At 39.7% G+C, this 23,870-nt stretch overlaps 3 protein-coding genes across 3 annotated transcripts in view; 1 reads left to right on the top strand and 2 right to left on the bottom strand.

Moving 5' to 3' along the window:
* Window positions 1-11,664, bottom strand: part of kif1aa (kinesin family member 1Aa) — a 38,995-nt gene extending 27,331 nt beyond the window's left edge. Inside the window, 10 exon segments of the mRNA XM_018669946.2 lie at window positions 48-65; window positions 156-221; window positions 392-469; window positions 744-855; window positions 1,239-1,417; window positions 1,516-1,581; window positions 1,686-1,868; window positions 2,034-2,107; window positions 9,247-9,414; window positions 11,280-11,664. Coding sequence (XP_018525462.2) covers window positions 48-65; window positions 156-221; window positions 392-469; window positions 744-855; window positions 1,239-1,417; window positions 1,516-1,581; window positions 1,686-1,868; window positions 2,034-2,107; window positions 9,247-9,352 — 882 coding nt within the window. The 5' untranslated portion in view covers window positions 9,353-9,414; window positions 11,280-11,664.
* Window positions 1-23,870, top strand: part of hdlbpa (high density lipoprotein binding protein a) — a 239,887-nt gene that overhangs the window by 135,012 nt on the left and 81,005 nt on the right. The gene's annotated exons all lie outside the window — the stretch shown is intronic.
* LOC108878944 (tetratricopeptide repeat protein 39C) lies at window positions 15,462-23,817 on the bottom strand. Its single transcript, XM_018670015.2, has 14 exons — window positions 23,227-23,817; window positions 22,520-22,568; window positions 21,398-21,526; window positions 20,835-20,949; window positions 19,973-20,333; window positions 19,418-19,586; window positions 18,973-19,066; window positions 18,767-18,874; window positions 18,570-18,679; window positions 18,354-18,477; window positions 18,146-18,243; window positions 17,947-18,051; window positions 17,782-17,820; window positions 15,462-17,679 (listed from the first exon to the last, which is right to left on the bottom strand). The coding sequence occupies exons 1-14, from the start codon at window positions 23,370-23,372 to the stop codon at window positions 17,590-17,592; spliced, it is 1,737 nt and encodes a 578-aa protein (XP_018525531.1). The 5' UTR covers window positions 23,373-23,817; the 3' UTR covers window positions 15,462-17,589.

Raw genomic sequence — 23,870 nt, 5'->3', positions numbered from 1 at the left:
CATTTAATTAATGACAAAAAAATAAATACATAATTTAAAGAAATGACCTTATTTGGCCCAGAGTCCTAAAATGAAGAAGACAGTGAAATTAACATGTTAATTCTACAATAATATTGGCTTTATCTTACAATCTGCAATATGCAAATAAAAAGTACCATTTCTGCCAAAGCAGAGATGACCTTCCCCAGTGTAGTTAGAGATTTGTTGATATTTGCTCCTTCCTGTGATGGAGCAAAAGAGGCAGATAATGATTAAATTATATGTATACACACTAAACAACTGCCTTACTATTGATTAATGATATTTGTCTCTCATATAGGCAAATGAATGTTATTGTGTAAATGTGAGCTGCTTCAAGTATGTTTCATGCAGTGGGTGAAAACATTTTCACCTTCAGCCTTGTCCCTTTGGCTCCAGTAGAATCTGCCCTCTCACTGCCGGCCAAATCCACCAGACTTATTTTGCTGACCTACGACAGAGCACCCAATAAATAGGCTCAAACAAATGAAATGTAATACATAAGCTGACAATTAAAAAAAGCTAAAGCTATTTATCTTTATTCCAGAGACAGGTTTCGGTTAAAGATGACAGCCTTATACTGTTTCATTATCATGATGACCTTCAAGCAATCATTGATTTCCAATTTACGACAGGATGTAAATCATGGTAATCAGCTTGTGATAAGCAGTGGTAACAGATCAATGTTAAACAGGTTCATTCAGGATGTGATAAAACTCCTCTACCTTCTCAGAGGTGTTGTCAGTCTCAGCATCAAGGCGTTTCTGAGTGAATATGATGTTAAATACAGCATGTGAGCGACTGCTTGTCTCATTCATGTTGGTGGCAGCCACAGTCCTGCAGTGACAGTGAATACATTTTTATCAGTTTGTGAGGCAAGCTGTTTGTTTGTCACACATTTATCCAACAAGTAGGACATGTTTCTTGCTAAGGATGTGCAAAATGACCATATAAATAAATAATAAATATTGTAGGCACAATGAACCTAAATAATTAAATTAGCTGTATACAATATAAAGAGGTTGAATTTAAGTGTTTCAATGCTTGCACAGCTGTAACTCATCAGAAATGTCTTTGATGAATTAGTGAAATTTAATTTGACACTTTGCATATTTAAATCACTTTGCCATTCTGTAGATTCAGTGGCAGTAATGAAATATGAGTTGTTCATTAGTCGATTTACTGACAAAAGTGACTGAATAAATGGACAGCTCCGTCACCTGGCCTTATTGCCAGAGTCCATTAGGTCCTGGATGTCATTATAGGAGGTGACAGCCAGCTTGGACAGGTCCTCCACATAGGGTCCCATCAGAGGATGTTCTCTTACACGGAGATGCCCTTTGTTTTTGGGGTTCAACAAGTCTCGTACACGTTCACAGTAGATTTCCATGTAGCTCACCTGTTCAGATTCATAATATTAGCTTGAACACATAATGATAACATAATGAGTTCAGGTATAGAGTACTTAAAAGGGAAGCTGATGACATTCATACTTACCTCCACAGAGTAGGACATGCTGTTGTCTGTATTGTCACTGATCTTAGTAAAAAGATCTTCACACAGCTGGAGGGGGGAAATAACAACATTATTTTCAAAACTGCATCTGAGAAATTCAGAATCATCTTTGATTTATCATCAGTGCAGGCCATTTAATTGTCATTCTGTACCAAGGGAATGATTCCTTGTTGATCCTTGACATCCTGTTTCCCCATCATGGTGTAGGACTTGCCAGCACCTGTCTGACCATAAGCAAAGATGCAGACATTGTAGCCCTCGAAGGCGTGCAGCAACATTTCCTCTCCAATGTCTTTGTATACTCTCATCTGAGAGGCATAATTGACATCCTCGGGCTGTGGACAGAGATCAATAATCAGCCATGTAAATCTTGAAAGTCCTCATAAACCTGACACATGCAACACAAAGAGATCCACAGTACACCAAATATGTGTGTGTGTGTGTGTCTTTGTCGGGCTGTCTGTGTAACACCTGCGCTGTAGGGGTGCAGAAATATTTACCGAGGTGTGGGACCAGTAGGAGTAATCAAAGTTGAAGCTCTTGTTGTCTTTGGCCTGCTTGGGGTTGATGATGGCTGAAAGACAGGACAAGGAACACGGTTCAGTGGGAGGGTGAGAGCCGCCCACGTGAAATACTATCTGAGCTAGGTCGGTGTCATGTTGTGCTAAAAGAGTGCCTTTCTGTATCAGTAGTCTTCTTTAGCATTTAGGCTTCTTCACAAAGCCAAAACATAAGACTGAGATGTTTTGGGACAAGAACCTTATGACAGGGATGTACATACAGTAAGTAAATTTTTCTGAATATTGAATAAATCACTAAGAAAATATCTTTTGTAGGCTACAGTGAAATGACAGAGAGGGACTCTCCCCTGACCACTAATACATTGCCTTTTTGTTCCCCCTGTAAAGCATTTAAGTTTGATTTCAACATTTGAAATGACATTGTAAATCAAACTCTACAGATCCAAACCTGCAAATTTGTATGAACAGCTGAGACTATGAAACAAAATTATTAGCTAAAAAAATAGACAAGCTTGCCATCCTTACTTCCTACGTCTAGTTGTACAGTTTGGCCTGATGGTGGTGCCACATGAAAAGGCCATATTGTTACCTACCAGGTTTCTCTACAGTGGCCATTTTAGGACCACTCAGACTCAGCTTGTCAGGCTCAGCTCATCTTTCAAAAGTCGCAGCATGAAACAACCATCAGCCTTGAGCTGAACTTTGTCAGGCTAAGTTATCCTTTGTTAGCCCCCTGACAAATTCTACCTCTGTGGATCTTGTAATATTCATTATTTACACTGTCAGACACGTGTTTTTGTAATTTTTGGGCTTCCTTTGTTAACCACCTGTACAGTAAATCACAGGTGTTTAGCACATATCAAAATGAGTTAAATCTACCATGAGCCATCCATCAACTCAAACACGAAAACACATTTTCCCATTATGCATGAAGTACTTTAAATTTAAGTTTGACCAAAACAGTAAGGCTTTCCTTTTGATTTATGAGGATCAGTGGATTGTTTTTTACATCACAGAGAATCACAGTCTAAACAATAATATTGTGGTCTGGTGGATTTAGATGACCAGTGATGACTCAAACAAATCTTCATAGTGAAATTATGATGCTTGATCAAATAATTTCCTTCTTTTAGATATATCTGCTCTGTGACCCTTTACAAATGAAATGGAGGTATTTATTTGTTGTATTATGATGACAAACACTAACACAGATCTTAACATACTGCATTTACATTTGGAAATGTAACAGTATCATTACTGCTGCTCTCAACACAATACCTAAGAGAAAATGATTTATCTAATAACTTGATCCAGATGTTCAACTTCCTGAATTAAAAATCTTCAGATCTTCAGATAACTGACCCACACAAAATAATAATATTCTCAAAAAATCAACATGCAGGAGCAATGAGAGTTTTGTAGAAACATGCTTCTGGACACAAAAAGCTTGAGTGATTTTTTTGCCAGAGCCTACTGTCTGTTGTACACCATGTATGGTGTGGTGATGCCAACTATGAAAATGCTTCATCCAGGCTCCCAGAGCTCCAGACACCATTTTCTCTGCTAATGTAGATGTGGTCGATAATAGAGGAAAAGGCCCAGAGCTAAGTACGCTCTCAAGTAAGTGTACACACGATTATTTCCTCTCTACACTGCTACTGTTTCCATCTATGAAATATAGGCCAGTGTGGCTGATTTGGGTTTCAGGTTTCCTCACCATGTCAAAGGGATGAGGCTTTGTTTACTGGGCAGGACGTGTCCAGGTACTCTGGAAGATGGCCAAATATGAACATAGATGCGCTGCAGGTTTCACACAGTGCTCACTTTGATCTTTATCCTTGCAGCATATTCTGCATTGACAATATGTGAGGTTTGCTGCAAACCACAGCTACAGAATCAATTTCAGTCAGTCAATCAGTCAGATTGAAATGTTTTCCATACTGCTCATTTCCCCTATTGTGCACTGTCTCCTGCCACAAATGGTTTTTTACAGTAATGGGTCATGACATCAGACATAATTAGAAATACCAGGTAGACCTAAATATCGTACGTAGAATTGGAGGGACTTCTAACAGCAATCAATAAATGGTTATTAATCTCTCTGCTCATCACATTTGTCTATCAGTGATTGTGTTGTGTGTGCCCTTGTTACCTGTTCCAGCAGGCTTTTGTGTTCTCGGCTATTACAAACATATTCTGGAAATCCACTGCGGCCATGCAACCAGTTAAAACTTAAAGTAAGTTATTCTGGTTGAATAAAAAATTACCCAACAGATGGCAACAGCTGTAACTAACCACTTTCCAAACAAAAGACTGTTTCTGTGCAGTGGCAGGTATAACATTGTAAAAGTAGTAGTGTGCCACTGCAACCTGCCTACAATATCCTGTAGGGAGCAACATGTTTTGTTTCCATATAGTGTTTCTGATATACAGTCTTGACACATATACCTTCCATTACTGAAAAAAGATTATAAAAAGATTATAGATCTACACATACTAACACATCTAACACAGATAATGAATGAAGGTCCTACAAGGTTTCAAGGTACCATGTGGTAAAAACAGCAACGGAATTGATTGGCTTTCTTTGCATAAAGCTGGCCTGGTTCAATAAAATCTGAATTCTATCACACAGAAGAAAGCCATCAAATACACCAAATTTAAAAGATGACCTGGACGAATATATATGAAGATCTGACTACCCATCTGATTGCCCAGAAGCAAAACCTCAGTAGGACAGAAGGACATCCTCTCTTTGCTTACTCATCTTTGATTGTACTATGATTCATACAAGATGAGCCCACACCCATACTCCAGCACCGGAAAGAAAAATGCCTCGCTCTCAGATAAGGTAATTACTTTAGAGTGGCAGTGATTTGTAGCGTATATAAGGGTTACCGTAGTAGGTCTGCCTCTTTAAATTGCACACAGTAGCATTGGTGACGTTCTCAATGGTCACCGTTTGCGTGTCACAGTCATCTCCACCTGGGGCCAGCTTCAGCAGCATTTTAAGCAGACAGAGCACGTCTCTAATCTTCATCATACTCCCCTTTAAAACCTGTATTCTCTTTTCATGATGGAAACACATTTTATTTGCAAGTTGTTGGGTTTATTGATGACGCCGGGCCAATTCAAGTCATGGAGGGCAAACGTAATTAGACAGAGTAAAACAGCAGCTCATTTTTCTTCTGGCAGTGTGCTCCTATGCCACATCACCAGAGGTGCTCAGGAAAGAATCTGCCATATCCACGGTTTTATCAGAGTGATGCTGCATAATACTTGCTTCTACCAGTGAGTTTAAGTGTATTATCTTTACAGCATACAACATATTTGGTTCCAAACCCTGAAGTATTAACTGAAAAGTAATCTTATTGTAAAAAATATTTTCAGTGGGTTAATGGAACATCAGTGTGCCCTTCACACTGATTGCTTTTATTTTCACAGATGAATTCATTTTACTGTAAATATTCTCATTCCTGTAAAATCTTAATTTCAGGGCTTTCAATTAAACATTAATTATGATAACTTTTATGTGGTGAAGGATTTGTTTTTCACCACAAATTTGTAATAGACAAGTTAAGTAATTGTGTATTACAAAGGAATAGTTATGTTACATTACTTATTATAAAATGCAAATTCCACATTATACTAAACGTCTAAGGTATATTTAGGGTCTCTTTTGAATAACATCTTTAAAGCAATGTTTGTGAACATTTGACAGTACAACTTATATCAGACTTCATATAACATAGCATTGTATCTGTACTATGTGGCCCAAATTAATTTAGTAAACTCTTTTTTGAAGAAGAAGAAGAAGAAGAACATTACTTCTGCTCATCCTATCTATGTCATGATGTACACATCTCATATTATTTGTCCTAATCATATTGGTGATTACCTGCTCTAGTTTAATTTTTGTTGATATTCTATGCTCACCATCCTATTATGGCACATTCCATGTTTGGCTTTGTCATAGCTGCTGGGTCTTCATAATTGTGACTGAGTGATGCTGCTCAGACTGTTACGGGTGACCTGCCCCAGTCAATAGAAGAGGAAATGTGGCTGCGTCAGCAGGTCTGGCAGGGGGAGTGTGAACCCACTGACAAAGGCTGGAGGAGAGCCACATAGATGCTATATTCAGCAGCAGTAGCAGCACTGGGTTCAGGTGATATGTTGTCTGCTGCTTTAGGTTGTTTTGAATCTAAGGTCATGAAGTCTAACTCTATAAGACACAAATCTTGACAACAGGCAATTTAACAGACAGACATGACAGAGCAGTGAATATAATGCTAATGAGTCCTGAACTGTAAATAAGCAGCATGAATTCACTCAATTCTCCCTAAAATAGGTTACATTACACATATTCATGACACATTATAGATATTAACTTCTAGTAGTTAAGTACATACAGAGGTATTTTGAGTGAGTCCAACATCTATCAGCTCAGTTTTATTATTTCCTCTTCCCTTAAGCTTTTACTGCAATTAACCAGTTTAACAACAAGTGGAAAATTTTAATTGTGACAGATCAAGCAAGTCAGTCTAATAGTGACAACATTTGTATGTATTCCTAAGTTTTCTGCTGCAAAATAAATCTGAATCTTATAAATCTTTTCACCAAGTATTTGCACCTTCTCTAGCACTTTAAAGGGAGGCCTATTATTCCTTCAGGTCTGTTCCCTGCATCTTAATTAAGGTCAGCGTGGGAGGGAAGATCTCTCAAACACCAAGATTACTGCCATTCTCCTGCTTTGTGGGAACTGGGCTATTGACCCACACATGAGTGTCAGAGTGCACAAAGCAGACAGTGAGACACACACAAAAAACCCAGAACTCTTTCTTCTTCTTCCTTCCTCAGCCCAGACTACAGAAAGACAAAGGGGGCATTTATACCCTGCCTCTGTACCCCCTCCAGACACTGCAACCAATGGGCTTTTTTATGACATCAGTCTGCTCACATCCTCCAGCTCACGTCCAGAGCCATTGACTCAGTTATTCTGCTCTGCTGAAAGACCTGCAGTCTCACTGAAAGCTGCTTAGTGTACCTGACCAACATGTAGTTTTCTAATACTGCTGACATAATGGTAATCTCAGTTTAAATTCTAGAGGAGGCAGGTTGATGAAACAGAATCGTGACAAAAGCTTAACTAAAATCTGGTCATACAGGCCCGCTCTCTCTGTAAAGTGATCAGTGTGAGGGCCTCTCTGTAATATGTCAAATTCAAACATCCAATGCAAATTTCTGTCTACTTAGTTTTATTATTTCCTAATGCCTGAAGCTTTTACTGTGGTTTACCAGCAAGTAGAAATCTTTATTTGTGAGGGATCAAGCCCAAGCCAGATTTAACTGAATGGAAGTATGAAGAGATCTTCAGTATAGCTGTTTCTTACATTAGACATATTAGAATTGACTGTGATTCATGTCTAACGTTGTACACTGCTGAATGAGCCACATTACAGTCTGTCCTCCAAAACTATGCGTTGGTTCTCTCAGGAGGTCTCTAAACAAACACTATTTAAGAACAGGGTAGTGAATATTGCAGTGAATAAGCAGTAAATGTCCAAATAAACATCAAATAAAGAATAAGCAAACACCAGACTGATTATCATGTTGCCAGTTTTTATAGTATCATGATAATAGTCATATGTACCTGGATACCTAGATTGATTAAAAACATCAAACAGTCTTTGTGTGATCAGAAGTAAAACTCACAGATTAATTAAGAAAATATCTCCAAGGACATAAACACAGTGAATATAGTGTATCCCCAGTGGATAACAGAGCCTCTGGTCTAAGTTTATATGGCTAAAAGAGAATATGCTGAAGAATATTAATTTTCCACGGCTATAGAGGCACAGGAAGCAGCTCTTTGCCAAGGCACTGCTCTTTTAAAAACCATCACACTGTCAAATCCTTGGGGGACAGTTTAAAGGAACAAGTCAAGATTTTTAAGATTCTAAGTATTTGGTCTGGTGGGGAACCACATCACAGGATGCAACAAATCACACAGTTAAAATATGACAGCCCAAAAAAAGCCACCCAGCTTGTTGTCTAGTCACCCATGACATGAGGAAGGAGGGGTGAGATGGCTAAATTAGGCCAAATGGTAAATATTTCAGGAAGCCTCATCCATTATTGACGGACGGCTTTACCTTGCTAAGCAGACTACATATCGAGTATCTTTCCAGTCTCCTCTCAACCAGAGTCCTCACTCTACGCACTGTATAAACCAAGAAATGTGAGGCACTCTGAACTACTTGCTTAAATACCGTACAATATATAGGCACAAAAACAATTACAGTAGAATTTACAGAAAATTGTTTTCATTATTTACTATGGATTATTTTGTAAGGGCGCAATAATAATATTTCTCTGAAAAGTTCTCTGTCATTATTGTGCAATATGCATTTTGCATAATGTTTTACACTGGTGGCAGATTTGAATAGACAGTTTAATTATAAAATGTTGAATAAGGAGCCATTTTTAAATCTGGCTTAATCTGCCACATAAATAAATAAAAGGCCTTGCCCTAAATAAATATCAGGTCATCTTCGCAGGGAGATTATGTCACCTACAGGACAATTTTCGAGAGATTTTCAGTGCAGGTGATTTCATGTTGATAACTCCTCTATTGTTCTGTTTAGTAACTGAAAACCTGGATGCTGTACAGTAATTAGACATTCATCAGTCTTGCAGACAAGTTCAAGAAGATAACATTTTCTCCCAGATAGAATAAAATTAGCTTGAATCTCAGTAACATTCCTCTGAAATCAAATCTGATTTTGAATAAATGTTCTGCTCATATCATGTGTCTTGAAATAGGTCTTTCAGAGATTTGCACAGTCACCCAAAGTCCTATGCAGAGGAAATATATATTTTCAGTAATCTTCTCGCTCAGGGATGTTAGAGGTCAAGGTCAGCAACAGAACAGCTGGAAAAGCTTGAACCTTTGCTCTCCGTTTGGAGATGAGTCCCCCAGCTAAAGCTTACATCAGACTGTGTGCCTGCTGCCAACCACTGTCTACACATGTGGTATATAGGTATTTTTTTCCTGTAATTTCTATTTAATTCTGAATTTAAGACAATATAATATACACTATATTTTTCATGCACAACAAACCATAGGTGGATTTTTAAAATGGAGGACTGGGGCAGCATATTTAAGTAAAGATCTTGCGGTCAGAGTACTTACTGGTGGTGTTTCCAGACATCTGAATGATGCATTTGCTCTCTTTTCCAATCTCCCTTGAATTGAAAGGGCGGACACGCACCGCCACCTTCACAGAGGCCCCTGCCATGGTGCTGTCTTCCTAGCACCCCGGGGTGCCTTCTTTAGTGCCCAGGTGTAGGGCCTGCAGGTCTATAGAAGGGAGCAGACGGTGAATCCTGATTAATACCATTTCCAGTTTAATCAGCATGTGCAGCAGTTCATATGCAAATGACAGTTATGCTGTTATGTTATGTTATGTTATGTTATGTTATGTTATGTTATGTTATGTTATGTTATGTTATGTTATGTTATGTTGAAAAACGGAGGTCTAATTTTTTAAAGACATATTTATTTTAAAATTTGTATGGGCAGAATATTACACCTTACAGTTGATGTGACTAGCACAATAGAGAAGGGCAGGGCTATGCAGTTGTAACATGAAAAGACCATGCATGGTCAGCTACAGCCAAGGGATATGGATAATAAAGCTAGCAGCAACAAAAGAAGTGCAGCAGCAGCTAAATGTCAGGTTATTTCCCTGGATGACAATGGCACTGAAACCAGCCACAAATCCAGGGCCTGGCTCCATTCAGCAGCAGTTCGGTTTCATGAACAACTCGTAACTCGTCACTGTCTCCTAAAGGACTGAATATGAACATTAAATCACTGTGTGATTTTAGTGTGTGGCAGCATTGTGGGTGTATCAGGAACTACCATGACTCATCATCTGTGGCGATCAAATTACAATCACTTAATGTTTTCATCAATAAGCTTTAACAGTGAGCAATATGATACAATTAGCTTTCGATTCACGCCTTAGTTCGAACTGCAAATATTACAGTACAAAACTATATTAGTTTCTAGCATACTAATACAAGTGTAATTTCTTTTAACTTAATTTATGCCCCTGATTTGGGATAATGTTGGGTTTTGTGTCAATATTCACAGTATGTTCCAATGGTTTGTGACTCAGATGTCTGTTATCATCGTCATCATCATCACTGAGTGTTGGAAATTTGCTGTGTCACCCTGCTTCTTGGTACAACCTCCACAGCTGGCACCTGAACAGACTAATTTATGAGATATATACAGGTAACACAGTAGAAAAAGAAAAACAGCAGCTAGGTTTATAAGGAGCATCATAATCTAAACCAAACAGAGGATGACTTATGTTTAAAATACAACATAGTGAATAATAATGAAGATTAAAATCCAGTCCAGTCCATTATGTTTTTATATGTGGTGAAGATGGAATTAAAATTCTTAAAGCATATCTTATCACATGTTGCAAGTCCATCCACATAATACCTTCTGAAAAAATCATCAACACAGATGTGAAAATTCAAATGTTTGTGTGTTTTTTTCCGTCAACATCCATGGCCATAATCTGCACATACAGACTCTCAGGCCAATCAGCTGATGATGCAACTCAGATGGGCGGCCACCATTTTCCCGGCAACAAAGGCTAATGTAATATACCATGCTGAGCGTGACGACATGCTGATACAAATTTACCTTATTACTCATAAAGAATATGAATTTAACCGACAGTTCTGTTAACATGACAGCGAAGTCATTAACCACAGGTTAACACTGGCTTAAGGCCTGTATACTTGGTTCAGGCTAAAACTGATAATTCATAGCTATAATTACTTTGCGAAAAATTACTTAATGCGTCATTTTCAAAGCTTATGATACAACATCTTTTCAATGAAGTCTACACGTATACCTTTCGCTCAGTGACACGGCATCTCTACTTCTCGTTCTGCTCATGTCATTAAAATACATTTTATCAACAAAAAAATGTAAGAAATACAATACCACGACAGGGCATGTGCTGTGTTATACAGCAGATTTAATGTCATCCTTAGATATTATCTTTCCGACACTGACAGCGTCTTCAATGGCCGCACCCTATGCCCATCTCCTCCCAGGAGGTTTAACACTAAGTAAATACCGTCTCATTAAAACTGCGTTGCTGGTGGGACAATGGAAAAATAATAAGGTAAACCTACCTCTGCAGTGCCAATAACGTCTTGCTATCGTGTAGAGACCGAGTTTGTCGTGCTCGTTTTATTATCCAGCTCCGTAGCTACTTTCACCTGCTCCGGTCTCCTCCAGGTCTGGCACTGCCCCTGCTAACAGCCTCTCCTCTCCATGCAAACGAGGAAGGGCTGAGGTTACCGCCGACGGTCTTGCCTTGCACCCACGCACCCACCTCTGACCAGCCTTGCCAGCGGCGACCCAGGAAGGAAGGTGGCCGTTCAGTTGTTTGGATGGTCGGCCGCTTTTTTCACGCTTCGAGGCGGTCAAAATGGCTCTGTTGTCTCCCTGTCTTTGGCAAGGATGCTCGAGCTCCACTGAGCCGGTGACATCACCACCGAGGGAGGTAACAGCATCAATGCAGTAGTGGGACGAGAGAGGGGGGAGGAGGAGGGGGAGGCAGGGAGAGAGATTAGTGCCCCTCTGAAACACCTCATATAAAGCTGCTGTAATGTTATACATTTTATTTAAAGTTAAAAAAAAAAAAAAAGCGGATAGAATAAATGTTCTGAGCTGGTAAAACAGCCTGGTTTATTTAAGGGACTGTTTTGAATGTAATGCAAAGAGAAGCATAAAAACGCAGTTGGTAAGAGTAAGGTTTAGTAGGTCAAGCCAGGGACATCAAGCTGAGACAAGACAAACTGGCACAAAGCAAGTCTCTGCACCATGGAAACTGCCTGTTCAGTGAAGCACACAATATAGCATCTTGGAGCAGAGACACAGAGACAAGATTATACTGTAGCAGAAATATTAGCATGTTCCTTTGGCTATGTGGTGCTCTTCTACGCCTCTTTCTGGGGTGATGTGAGGTGTCTGCATTGCAGCTCCACCCCTACAACTTCTCTTCATTCCAGACAAACACCTAAATGGTAAAAATAAAATAAATACACACCTTCACAGCAGACAATTTTACATGACATAGTAAAAAAGAAAAATCACAGACAATATTAATAACATTACAGTGGCCATGTTCTATTGAAATGTCCCAGCATGCACAATGCAAAGACCCTTGACATGAAGCAGCTGGATGGAATTCATCTATCATTAATTTTAGGATTTACACCTGCATTTTCCCACTGTGACGTGTCACTTTTTTGAAAAAGGTATACATTGGTTTGACAAGAAAGCCTCACCTTTGTACTGAGTCAGATGCAGCTTAGTCATATGAGATTGTTCTCTTTAATGGAAATAGCAAAAATGAGAAGAATAATGTCAGATGAGTTGTTATCATACCTTAATACCAAGCTAATTATGTAGAATACAGAGCTGTACCAGTGAGGACCGTGCAGTTATGGTTGTGGTGCAGACCTTTTTCACTGCAGACATTTTGACTTGTCATCGCAGGAAAAGCACGAGTGAAACAAATTTTAATAATGATGGCTCAGTTCCATCAAGTACCCCAGTAAGCCATGCCAGTGAGCCACAATACCAAGACCCAACTACACCCGTGCTTTTCCTGTGACACTGTCATAGAGCCATCATTAAAGTTATCGGTAACACCTGTGCTTTTCCTACTGTGACGAGTCAAAATGTCTGCTGTAAGAAAAGCCTTTTTTTTTGTGTAAATTTGGGGATTTTAGCCCCAATATAAAAACAATATAAAATAGCAGTACAAGGTGGATATTTTTTGGGCAGAATAAAGTATATTTTAGGCTACATATATTTGAAGTTGTCTTGTTTTGGACCAACAAATCAATTTAAAAATAATATAACAAATTCAATACAAAATACAATTTTCTAAAGAGATCTTATTTTAAAGCATCTAATTAAATTCATAGTTCTCCTGGAACCTCTAATGATGCAAATAAGTGAAAATGTAATGTATGTTGCTCCTAAAACCCTAAATCCTACAGAGCACATTTGAAACAAAGTAGCAGCTCTGACATAAAAAGCTGTGATCTTAACTTACAGGGAATTCTATTGCTTGTAGCATATGGTATATCGCATAATAAAAATAGCAAAAAGGTGGCACACAAGGCACACAAGATGAAGCTTAACATCAGAGGTCTTCACAATGAGAAGCTCTTAGACAGTCATTGAGCTGATTGAGGAGATGAGAGGACTGGGCATAATAATGTCAGTGTGTCCTTGTGCAAATGACCTGAGCCATATTGTAGAACCATAATGGTGTAATGGCTACAAAGGTACACCAGATCAATACATTTTCTTTTCACTGTCATCCATTTATATTTTCAAGTATTCTGTATAACAAATTTCTTAATTCACAATGTGAATGGGGCTTATGAGAATATTTTGCCAACTTGTATTAAAGTAAAGTCCGTTGCACATGAGGCTTAGCAGCAGTACAGGGTAGCGAGCAGGAACTCTCTTTCTGGTGGTAGGATACTTTGGCTGCTCAGGTTTCAGGCTGAGTGAAACACAATGCAATTGTGTTTTGTGACCTTGCTCATTTGCACAGTCCTACCATTCCTACTGCCCCCCTCGCACCCCCCTCTCTCTCTCTCTCGCTCTCTCGCTCCCACTCTCTCTCACATGAACACATTTGGTTGATGTGTAAGATCTCTCTTGGGCCCTCTCTGTCTCCTCCACTTCTGTCTGATGCAACTGCTTTATTTAATTCATCAGCATTAAGATTTGAAGGTCTAATCCATGCACTGAAAGAATACGCTGCTAAGTGTAGCACGGTCTACCGATGCTACGCAAAAATATAAGTGCATATGAATCACAGCAGATAAAAAAGGATGATGTCACTTCCATGAATCACCACAGATCACACACTAGATGAGGTACCCCCAGATACACTTGTCCTCTCCATTTTAAAGTGAAGTAAGCCAAGCTGAAGGCTGAATGTTTTAGAAGTGGGCGTGGAGGGAAATGTCTTTTGATTATTTAGGAGCACCAGCGTCCACTACAGGAAGATGGAGGAGGAGCCTGAGGTATTGTTGCTGCCCAGCCTTCCAGCCCTGCTCTGCCATGTCTAAATTCAGTTGCACAGAAGCCTGAATAATTTATTGGTTGAATGAGCTGCTGCCTTGAGCCTTGTGTGAGAGACATGTTTTCTTAAAGAGGTGCTCTTGGTGTGTCTCTATCAGAGCATGCAGGCACCCTTACTCCCACCCTAATCAAATTCGACATGGAAACAACACAGACAATAATGGCACAAATTGAATTATAAATGTAAAGATAATTCACCGAACGGGAGGTCCCTCCTCATCTTATGCTCAGTTAAAGAAGTTTATCATAAAATATTATTATGAGAATAAAAGGGTGAATTCTATTTTGTGACAAATTTATGATTAAATTAAAATAAACATATTGCATTGCAGAATCTCCAGTAATGAATTTAAAAGTGTAATCATATCAATGGATACAATTAGCCAGTGATAACAAAGAATCTTTCATCCACTTTATGTATCTTGATGGTTAAGCTTTCTGGATGATATTGGGCATAAATGTGGGGCTAATTATAACTACTTTATACCATCTATAATAATACATGACTATGTATTTGTTGGTGTCGTTTGTTGATTTTATTATTTGCAATAATAATCTGAATCTGAATCTACAAGATATTAGTCACTAAACATGTCAAATAATAGGATACAATGTTTCCTTCCAAACACCTAAAATTGTGCTGAGGTACAGCACTTAAGTAAATGTACTTAGTCACTTTGCACCACTGAGCATTCTCATCCAGCTTGTCCTGCCCTGCTGTAATTGTAATCAAGATGTGGGAAACTACAATAGATCACATATGCTTCCTGTGAGATAAGCTCCCCCTGGTGGAATAAACATAAATGGATGCTGTAGACAGATAAGACATGGCAATAAGACATTACACTGTGATTAAACAGGTTCTAAAAAGTTGTTTAACTCATCAGTTCAATCCAATGATAATAACTTCCTGCAAGCTTTTCTTTCATGTCAAAAGAATTTGGTGTGTACAGACTTACAAAATTACCCCATGTTTGTTGTGTCTTAGTCCACTGTCTTCCAGGGGTTCCAGGCAATCAAAGACGTTTCTCACCAGAGCATTTTCCTCATTTCCTGTGGATCAGAGCAGTGCATATGAAGAACTGATCTGGTACAGTATGGCAAAAAAAATCCAAGACATGTCTGCTCCTGCAACATTGCCACCATTGCACAATATTCACCAAAAAAAAGAACTCACAGGAAAAGAAAAACACCATATATTTGATTAGATTAATGGAGAACAGTTTATTGTAGAGTTCAGTGACACATTGGAACACCATCATCCTGACATGTTACTTCAATTTCAACAGAACCTCATGACAGAAGGAAACAAATCTCTAAGTGACAGAAGTATTTGGTACAGCAGGTAGGTGACATCTCACTAACATTTCACCATTCACCACATCACTTGCACTGCACTGACCACTTGCACAGTGGTCACCTCAATATTTACCACAATTTACATCCACCACAGCCACAGGGAATGACTGGTTTTATCTGACCAGCTAGCATGAGCAAAAACAAATCTATCCAATCACTTTCTTGAACATGAGATGAAAAACACAGATAGTCATTGTTGAAAACCTCTGGAAATTGAAATGTTCGCCTTTTGCTTATATTGCTCAGATTAACCAGAACTCAGAAGGCAATATCCTGCACAGAATAATTCATATGTACAGTGAGAAACCATGTTGAGAAAGGTTGTTAAAATCACTTACAATACAGAAATATTATTCCTTGTCCAATTCAAGAGCACCCTGTTGAACCAGCTTGATCATTAACACGCTGCAGTCTACCTTGCGGGCTATTACGGGATTTGTAGGTTAAAACTCAAACTAAAATAGCATACTGTAAATGACACTTGTAAAAGTACAACTTCTGCTATGTAATAAATGAACTTTTCACTATTATGGACTAATTCAAAAGCTTGTATCACCAAAACACTATTAAAATAAGTCACTGCTAATATATGTTTATTAGGCTGACATTTAGCAGCACCGTTCAGTGGTAACATTACAGTACTGAATGCACTGTATTATAATACCTTGACATATTTGCACGGATGGACATACAGGCACGTTTGACTTCAATACAGTCGTAAAGCCACTGTAACCCTGCCATACCATGCATAGTGCACAGGATCAATGCCCAGTGTTTTCACATAAAAAAACATCATCAGGGCATTGTGAAGTGTTGTGATTTCTCAGTTACTATAAACATATCACGTCTTGAGTGTGACTAATTCACAGCAGCCTAGTTGTTACTATGTGTGAACAGTGGTAACTAATTAGACTACGAGTTTGTCATTTTACGTCCACTGTGAATATAAGTAGCCTCCGTGTGATATGTTTCAATGTACTTTTGCAATTTGACAAGCAGATTTTGAAAATTTTATTAGAAGCACTACTTATTAAAAACTGCTGAAAATGTAACAGCCTATGAAGTCCTTTATAAGAGCATATAAAATCAAATATTAAATTTGACAAACCTTTCCTTTATCTTTTTCATGATATGTGATATGGCAAAGAATTCTATTTCATAATTTGTGTAAGATGTTCAAATGTCATCTGCGTGTATTAAAGAATGTGGAAAATACTACTATCTGTGTCTTTTATTACTCTTTGTAAAGTTACTATTAAGGGAAGTATGATTTCATTTAAAAGGTTACTTGTATGTGCTGAATTGCTCACTGAAAGGGGGGTGGCATAACTGAAACCCTCCAAATACACAAGCTAATGAGGAAAATTGTTACTAGCTAGCTAATACATTTGGGTGTGGAAAACACTTAAAAGAACAGGTAGGGATTAGAAGAAATATACGTCTTTGTTGTCTTGCTGCAGGTCAAGTACTGATGTTCATCTCTGTGCATCTAGTGCAGAAATTGGCTAAGGAAGTGTTGAGCCTAGCTTAGCATAAAGACAGGAAGCAAGCTGAGGCCATATTTTCACCAACAACTACTGAGTGTCCCAGGTTTGCACAGTAATAAAACCAATGTATATGGATGTATTGGTGACTACCTTGCTGGTCAACAACAAGACAAGTCTTGTTATAGTGTAAGTACACATAAGATATTTCCATAGCTACACTAGCTATTTAAATCAATGTTTCCAGTCTTTGTGCTAAGCTAGTATGAACACCCACTGTCTCTGTACTCGGAGCACAAAGATAAGGTCTCATTTGAACCTCAGTGTGAGTAAGATGACAAACAAGCGTATTTCTCCAAAACCTTCTAGAATGAAAAACACTGGAGCCTGTTCACAAGGATGTCAAACAGTTAATTTGAATGGCTTTAAACTTGTTGTAAAAAGCCATGAGCATAGCTGGAGCCATTGTAGCTTCCTCCTGGAGTTACTGAGGCACTACTTCCTTCAACGAGGCCAGGGCTGAATGGATGCGGACATGAAGCCTGTTCTCAAAGTCATAGCCAGTAAAATCCTCCTAAAAACATGATAGATAGATACATGTTTTATGTAATCTACTGTTTGTATTGGAAAAATACAATAAAAGATAATTTAGATGATTACTTTGGGAATATTTTACCTTTGCCTGTAGTAGCAATGACCTTCCCTTTCCCACTGTCTGGATTGCAAAACATAGAGTGGATTATAACTGAGCATGTGGTCTCATCAGTAGAGTTCACATAAAGTGCCCATTTGCTTCATAAATTAATTGCAAAAATATGTATGCTATGTCAAACAGACTGACCTCTGGTTGTGCAAGTAGTATACATCCCAGTTCATAGACGGCATATGGCTGAATATATGAGTTGATCTGCCGCCCGTACTCATCTCTAGCAGCCAGCTGGAATGACTGGATTACAGATAAAATTAGTACAAAAAGCAGGATGAGCAACATTACCAGAGTTGATTATCTGCATCATTCAGTACTCAGTGTGGACTGATACCTGCACAGCATCTCTCATATTTCCATGACATTTGTGAATGGCACCAAGAAGGAGATGTTTCAGGCCTCTGCACGAAGCGTCATCTAAACTCTGTAACACTGAGCAGACACAACGAGGACATCATCACACAGGGTAAAATCAAATTCTTAAGAGATCTGACTGCAGCTAACTTGGTTATGCCGGTATGAATCATGTCGGTTACACTCACCCTGATTCATTATCTGCAGTTTAGATGAGGAGCAGTTTGGAAGCGCCTTCCACAGATACAGCACTTCAATTACACCGAGGATGCATAGCTCTCTGGTGGGTGAGATCTTTCTCAATCTTTCAGCCTGCAGACAGAAATCAGACAGAGAAGGAACATTTTTGTGACACACGTGTTAAGACTTAAGAACAAAGGGGCAAAATTTGCTGCTAGACCTACCCTTTTGACAGCAAACTGCTCTATCTGGTTGTTTTTCCTCTTGAACAGCTTCTGCACATCTTTGAAAACTCCACTTGCTCCATCCAGGTCACCAGAAGCACCCTGACACACTGGAAAATGACAAAAAGGGACTATATTGAGCACAGTCTAGAAGCATCCCAGCAGTGTGAGCATGCGTTAGTGTGCGTCAAACTCACCTCCGGTCAAGTAGGCATAGTAGCACTGTGACCAACGAGACTCATTCTTCAGCCTCTCAAACGACCTGTATGCATCTTCAAAATTCATCTCTATCATGCTACACCAACCTGACACAATGACAAGCAGACAGAATAAAATGAATCCCTGGCTGTACTGTACACCTAGTGCCAGTATGTCACGACTAACCTGATAAGAAAGCACGTACCAATCTCATAGAGACACACATGCTGGATCTCTCTTTGGTCTGATGCAAGCTCTAATGCATCATGGAAACAGGCCAAAGCACTGTTGATATGGCACTGGGGAAAGAGGAGAAAACACACACACCAACAGGTAACAGCAATTATGTTAGACACACACTTTATGCATGTGTTTAATGAGAGTTAGGTAAGTAGATGGTTGATCTGATGTTGGTGGTTAATGAACCTCCTGACATGCATATTAATTATGTGTGCTTGAACAGAGGTTGCTGAACTGGCTGATGGAAGATTCTTTTCAGATTCCTTTGTAAAATAAAAAATTGTCTACTGTGTGTTTACAGACCAAAGTCTTCATCCAGCATTACAAACAGAAATAAACCATTAAAGCTTGTAATCTGTCAATGACCGCAGTTCAATGATTATTACTGGCCCTGAGTCTGCAGTACGTACCTCTAGCCTCTGAACCCGTCCTTTAAAGAACATGAAGAGCGATGAGTTGGGGTAAACCACCGACTTTCTCTGCAGAATAGCTTTGGCTTCCAGTAGCCCTGCATGTGTGTCAGAGCCATCCAGAGCAAAGAAAGGCAGCACTACTGTGTGGTACCACAAGAGGGCCAACCTGAGCAACACAACAACAGAGACATCTCAGATTGGTATGTTGAAGCTCAATCTGAAACTTAATCTGAATGTGTGTTTACCTGGACATATGTGAGAGGAAAATATAACTACAGATCTTACAGAAAAACAGGGCACAGACATTGTGGTTTGTTCATTACTGCTTGACCATTAACCTGCCATCAGCTCTACAACCTTTATTACTGAGATTTAACTTGAAGGTTCATACTTTGGCCAATTGTCATTGAATTACAGACGCTCAAATTTCCATTTTTGTGAGCATTAAAAAAAATATATATATTAGAGCACCAAACTCAACTATGGCTAATTTAAAGACTGTAAATTTCAGTCTCCTCTCTCTATGAAATAAGATAGGCTGAGCCTACTCACGTAGCTAGTGGTGCCTTCATGTCCTTGCTCTCGCTCGCGTACATAAGGGAGGACAGGCCCTGGAGTCGGTCACCGGGGAAGCCCAGCAGGTTGATAATCTTGAGCAGGTGAGGTGGCACCATGGAGATACACAGATGGAAGAGGCCGTAGCCAAAGCTGACGGAGCCCTTGAGCCGGTCCAAGGCCTCGGCTGTCACGCAGTTTTCCACTGGTGCGTTGTGGTTGGCGTTGTCCGCAGTGAGGGAGTCCTGGTTGACAGAGGACCTCCGCTGACAGGCCTCCTGCAGCTGGCTGATGTCACTGTGGCACTTATTGTACATTTTCCATGCCTTACGGAGAATCCAGCCTCCTTTGATATACGCTGTTGTTGGAAATGATAAAGAAGATTCTTTAAATGAGGTTTTTAAATGGAGATGTCCATGCTGAAGAATAAGACCATAATTTCCGGCAATTAATGAAACAATTAAGGATTATGTTAAACAACTAATGATGATATTCAGTCAAATATCTGACCAATGAATCCAAATCAAAGATATTCAATTTATGGTAAGATATGGAAAACAAGATTGACTTAATCACTGATTAATCAATTAACTGTTCCAGCATTAAACTGATTGAATAAATCTTTGGTGGCACTAAAGGGAGTTTTCTTGTGTCTGAAAAAATAACCCTCATAATGTCACAGGGACATCATCAGTCAGGACTGGAGACTACAATTTATACCTGAAAACCTGTGTTATGAATTCAAGATGCTAAATTTGCAAAACATGGGCATTTACCAGGCAGGGAGGGTCTATCAAAAACATGCTATTGGTTGCATTATGGGAAATGTTGGATCATGGGAAATCTTTAATTTGATTACCAGAAAGTTCCTGTTTGACAAATGAGAGCACGGCGAGGTACACCTGACAGTCAGCGACAATAATCTGTCTCTGGAGGCGGTCCACGACGACCACGCCCGACCTTTGGGAGTCCATCTGTAACACACACACACAGGCACACACACATTCAATAAGCACACGCATTCTGCAACTTGTTTCCCCATTGGCTGGTCTCCAGAGGAACAAGAAGTTTCCTGAATGACCCAGAGCTGCTAGACAGCCCTCACACAGTTTGTTGATTACATTTCACAGAAGTACTAATTGAATCTGTGAGTGGGTTTGGAATGATCTCACTGCTGCCTGCATCATTAGGCCTGATGCCGAGGACATAAACATTGTTATCTGAACTGTAGCCTGTTCTGGCTGTGATATTAGGAGACATCAGCAGCGACTGAAACCTGTTTGTTCACACAAACTAAGTGAAAAATCAAAATGTCATTTCAGCAGTGCTATTATCAGTGTTTAGTTTATATGTGTCTTATTGCCTTCTAACAGCCCATATAATACATCTTTTCACTCCTTTTGTCCATCGTTTTGCACTCACGCTCTTCTTTATCTTGTTTCTGATTGTCTCTATCACTCCGGTGCTGTCACTCTCACACAGTTTCTCAGTGGTCCTCAGGTCATCACAGGCTGTCTGCATCTTTTCCTCCTCAAAAGTCATCATGGCATTCTGCAATGAAATGCAGGCAAAAGTCCTTAAAACTGGTCTTTTTGGTTCATTGATATATGTTGTGGATTAAAAACACAGTATTGCATTTTTACATTGACATTGATATAACTGTTTTGTTTTACAGAGCATATCTCGTTACAATCTTGCTATAAGAGTGAAAGAGTGTTATGTAATACTCTTATAAAGCAGGCAAGAACAAAGCGCTCTTTCTGCATAACAATGAATGGAGGAACACAGTGACATCTGTACAGCTGTGTGTTCGGGCCGGCAAAGACACTACCCAGCTGGCAGAATCAGAAAATCTTTGCTGTGATGTTGCTCAAACCTTTAGAGATCACTTTGAGTCAGGCAGGAAATAATCACTCATAAATGAAAGAGGACTATATATAATGCTATAGATTATTTATTTTAGTGTCATTTAAAGATGGTTTCACATTAGTTTGTATGATGTTTGCTGCTCTGCATGTATGAAGGCCCACTATGATGGTCAGATGTCACCACCCCCACTGCCTTCAGGGACATTTAATATCTGGGGACAGAGGATGACATCATCTCTAGCTTCATGGTGAGTGAGTGTCGACACGAGGGGCAGCAACAAAGTGTGTGTGTGTGTGTGTGTGTGTGTGACGGCCACGCTGTGAAAAATCTCCCTCTCCCATCAGTGATGGATGCAGCGTTATAGTTACATGCTTCTCTGCAAGAGCAATGCTGCTCTTGAGAGGAAGATACATCCATTATGTTAATGGGTGGAAAAGCAAAGAGAGAGGATGCCAGTGGTGACAATGATACAAACAGCTTGACAGGTTGGGTTATTTCGGGACTTGTGGTGTTGTGGTTTCCTGGGGGGGAAAAATGGTGAACTGTGACGGTATGGGCTTGAATGCTGCTGTATCAACTACATTAATAGCTGTTTGGCTATTTCTTAAGTCTAACGGACATTTCCTCTGGTGTTTTATTAGATGTCATTTTATCACCAGCTGAAATGAAACTCACCAGGAAACTGACGAAACTGGCCCCAAAGCTCATCAATGGGCTCTGGGTCCTGGAGAGAGAACAGGAGACCACAATACAAAACAGACACAAACAAGGCTGAATATTTGTTTGAAAATTACAATAAGATCTAAGTCATACACGTCATACACAGAAGCTTTAGCATCACACTCTCTGAGGGAATGAATCTAAAAGGAGCTAGATAACTTTTCTTGCTTGCACAAATTGAGCACCCTTGTTCATGCCTGATGCCATAGTCTATCTGTCTGACATGCAAGAGAGCACATCATTAAAAAATGCAAGTGTCCAAATCAGGCTTAGATAACATACTGGTGAAGCCAAGAGATGCATGGATGTATGATGAAAATGTCACCTCAGTGTTAGAGATGCTCTGTCAGTGGGAAGCCTCGGGGAATCCCAGGTGAGACTGACACCCGGAGGCCATAGAGCCTCACTGGCTGACAAACAGGCTGACAGGCATTTGTGACCTCCCAAACCAGTCACAGCAATCATTTATTTGAGTTATACAGTTACATGTGAAGACATAGGTCCAGTCACTGTGTGTATAGTGCTACAGGACATGCTGTGTTCTGAATTTCACTTTAATGTTTTAGCCACTTGTAACATTTTTCTTGGAGATTATCTGTCATCTTGCTGAGACTGAAGCTTACAACATACTGAAACGAATTATCATAAAAAAACATCATTACCTGTATCTCCTGAAAAGCTCGTCGCTCTCTTTGAATCCGTTGTTGAGCAGCATGTTAATACCTTGCAGAGCCATCTCAGCATCATCTATGTGCTCTGCCTTCTCCTCTACCTGCTGCTGCTGCTGGGACTGCTCGGGACCCGCCATTGTTTATTCTACAGCTCAGAGGCTGTTGGATTAAACCAATGCGATGGAGAAGAAAATATGATCTTGATTCTTCTCTAAAACAAACCCGCATTGGTTTATTTCCACTGATAGAGGATACGGATTTGAACAGAGACGCGCCTCTGGTCGGCTAAAAAAAAAAAAGGCGCTGTGCAGCTTCCGCAGGCTCCAGACGTATGTGCAGCTCAGGGATAGGCCACTGATGCCCAGACTGGCTCAATTACACTGCACTCCAGCGATTTACAATTAGCATTGTACTCGCCGACAGCAGACATCCATACGCTCGATTACAAGCCACCACACATTCGTTATTAAATCAGCCGTCCGTCGGTTGTTTTTTTTTTTCCTCTGCTACTCTCAGCTGTACAGCAGCATCCGATGCATTACATAACGAGGATCCAGGCTGCTGTGCTCCTCCGCCAGTCCCACGTAATGCACTCGTCAAACGGCCTGGCGTCATAACGCACAGCGCATCGCAGG

Source organism: Lates calcarifer, linkage group LG17 (assembly GCF_001640805.2).
Source record: "Lates calcarifer isolate ASB-BC8 linkage group LG17, TLL_Latcal_v3, whole genome shotgun sequence".
Lineage (NCBI taxonomy): Eukaryota > Metazoa > Chordata > Actinopteri > Centropomidae > Lates > Lates calcarifer.
Note: the sequence above shows the minus strand (reverse complement) of the source record. Positions and strands in the feature narration are given on the sequence as shown.

What these genes read in the sequence shown, in the direction of transcription:
- LOC108878944 (XM_018670015.2), bottom strand. Translation starts at nt 23,372, where the DNA reads ATGGCGGGTCCCGAGCAGTCCCAGCAGCAGCAGCAGGTAGAGGAGAAG. An exon ending in TGTCAAACAGGAACTTTCTG is followed by an intron (nt 20,334 to 20,834) that starts GTAATCAAATTA and finishes TTCCAACAACAG; the next exon opens with CGTATATCAAAGGAGGCTGG. An exon ending in TACTACTTGCACAACCAGAG is followed by an intron (nt 17,821 to 17,946) that starts GTCAGTCTGTTT and finishes TTTGCAATCCAG; the next exon opens with ACAGTGGGAAAGGGAAGGTC.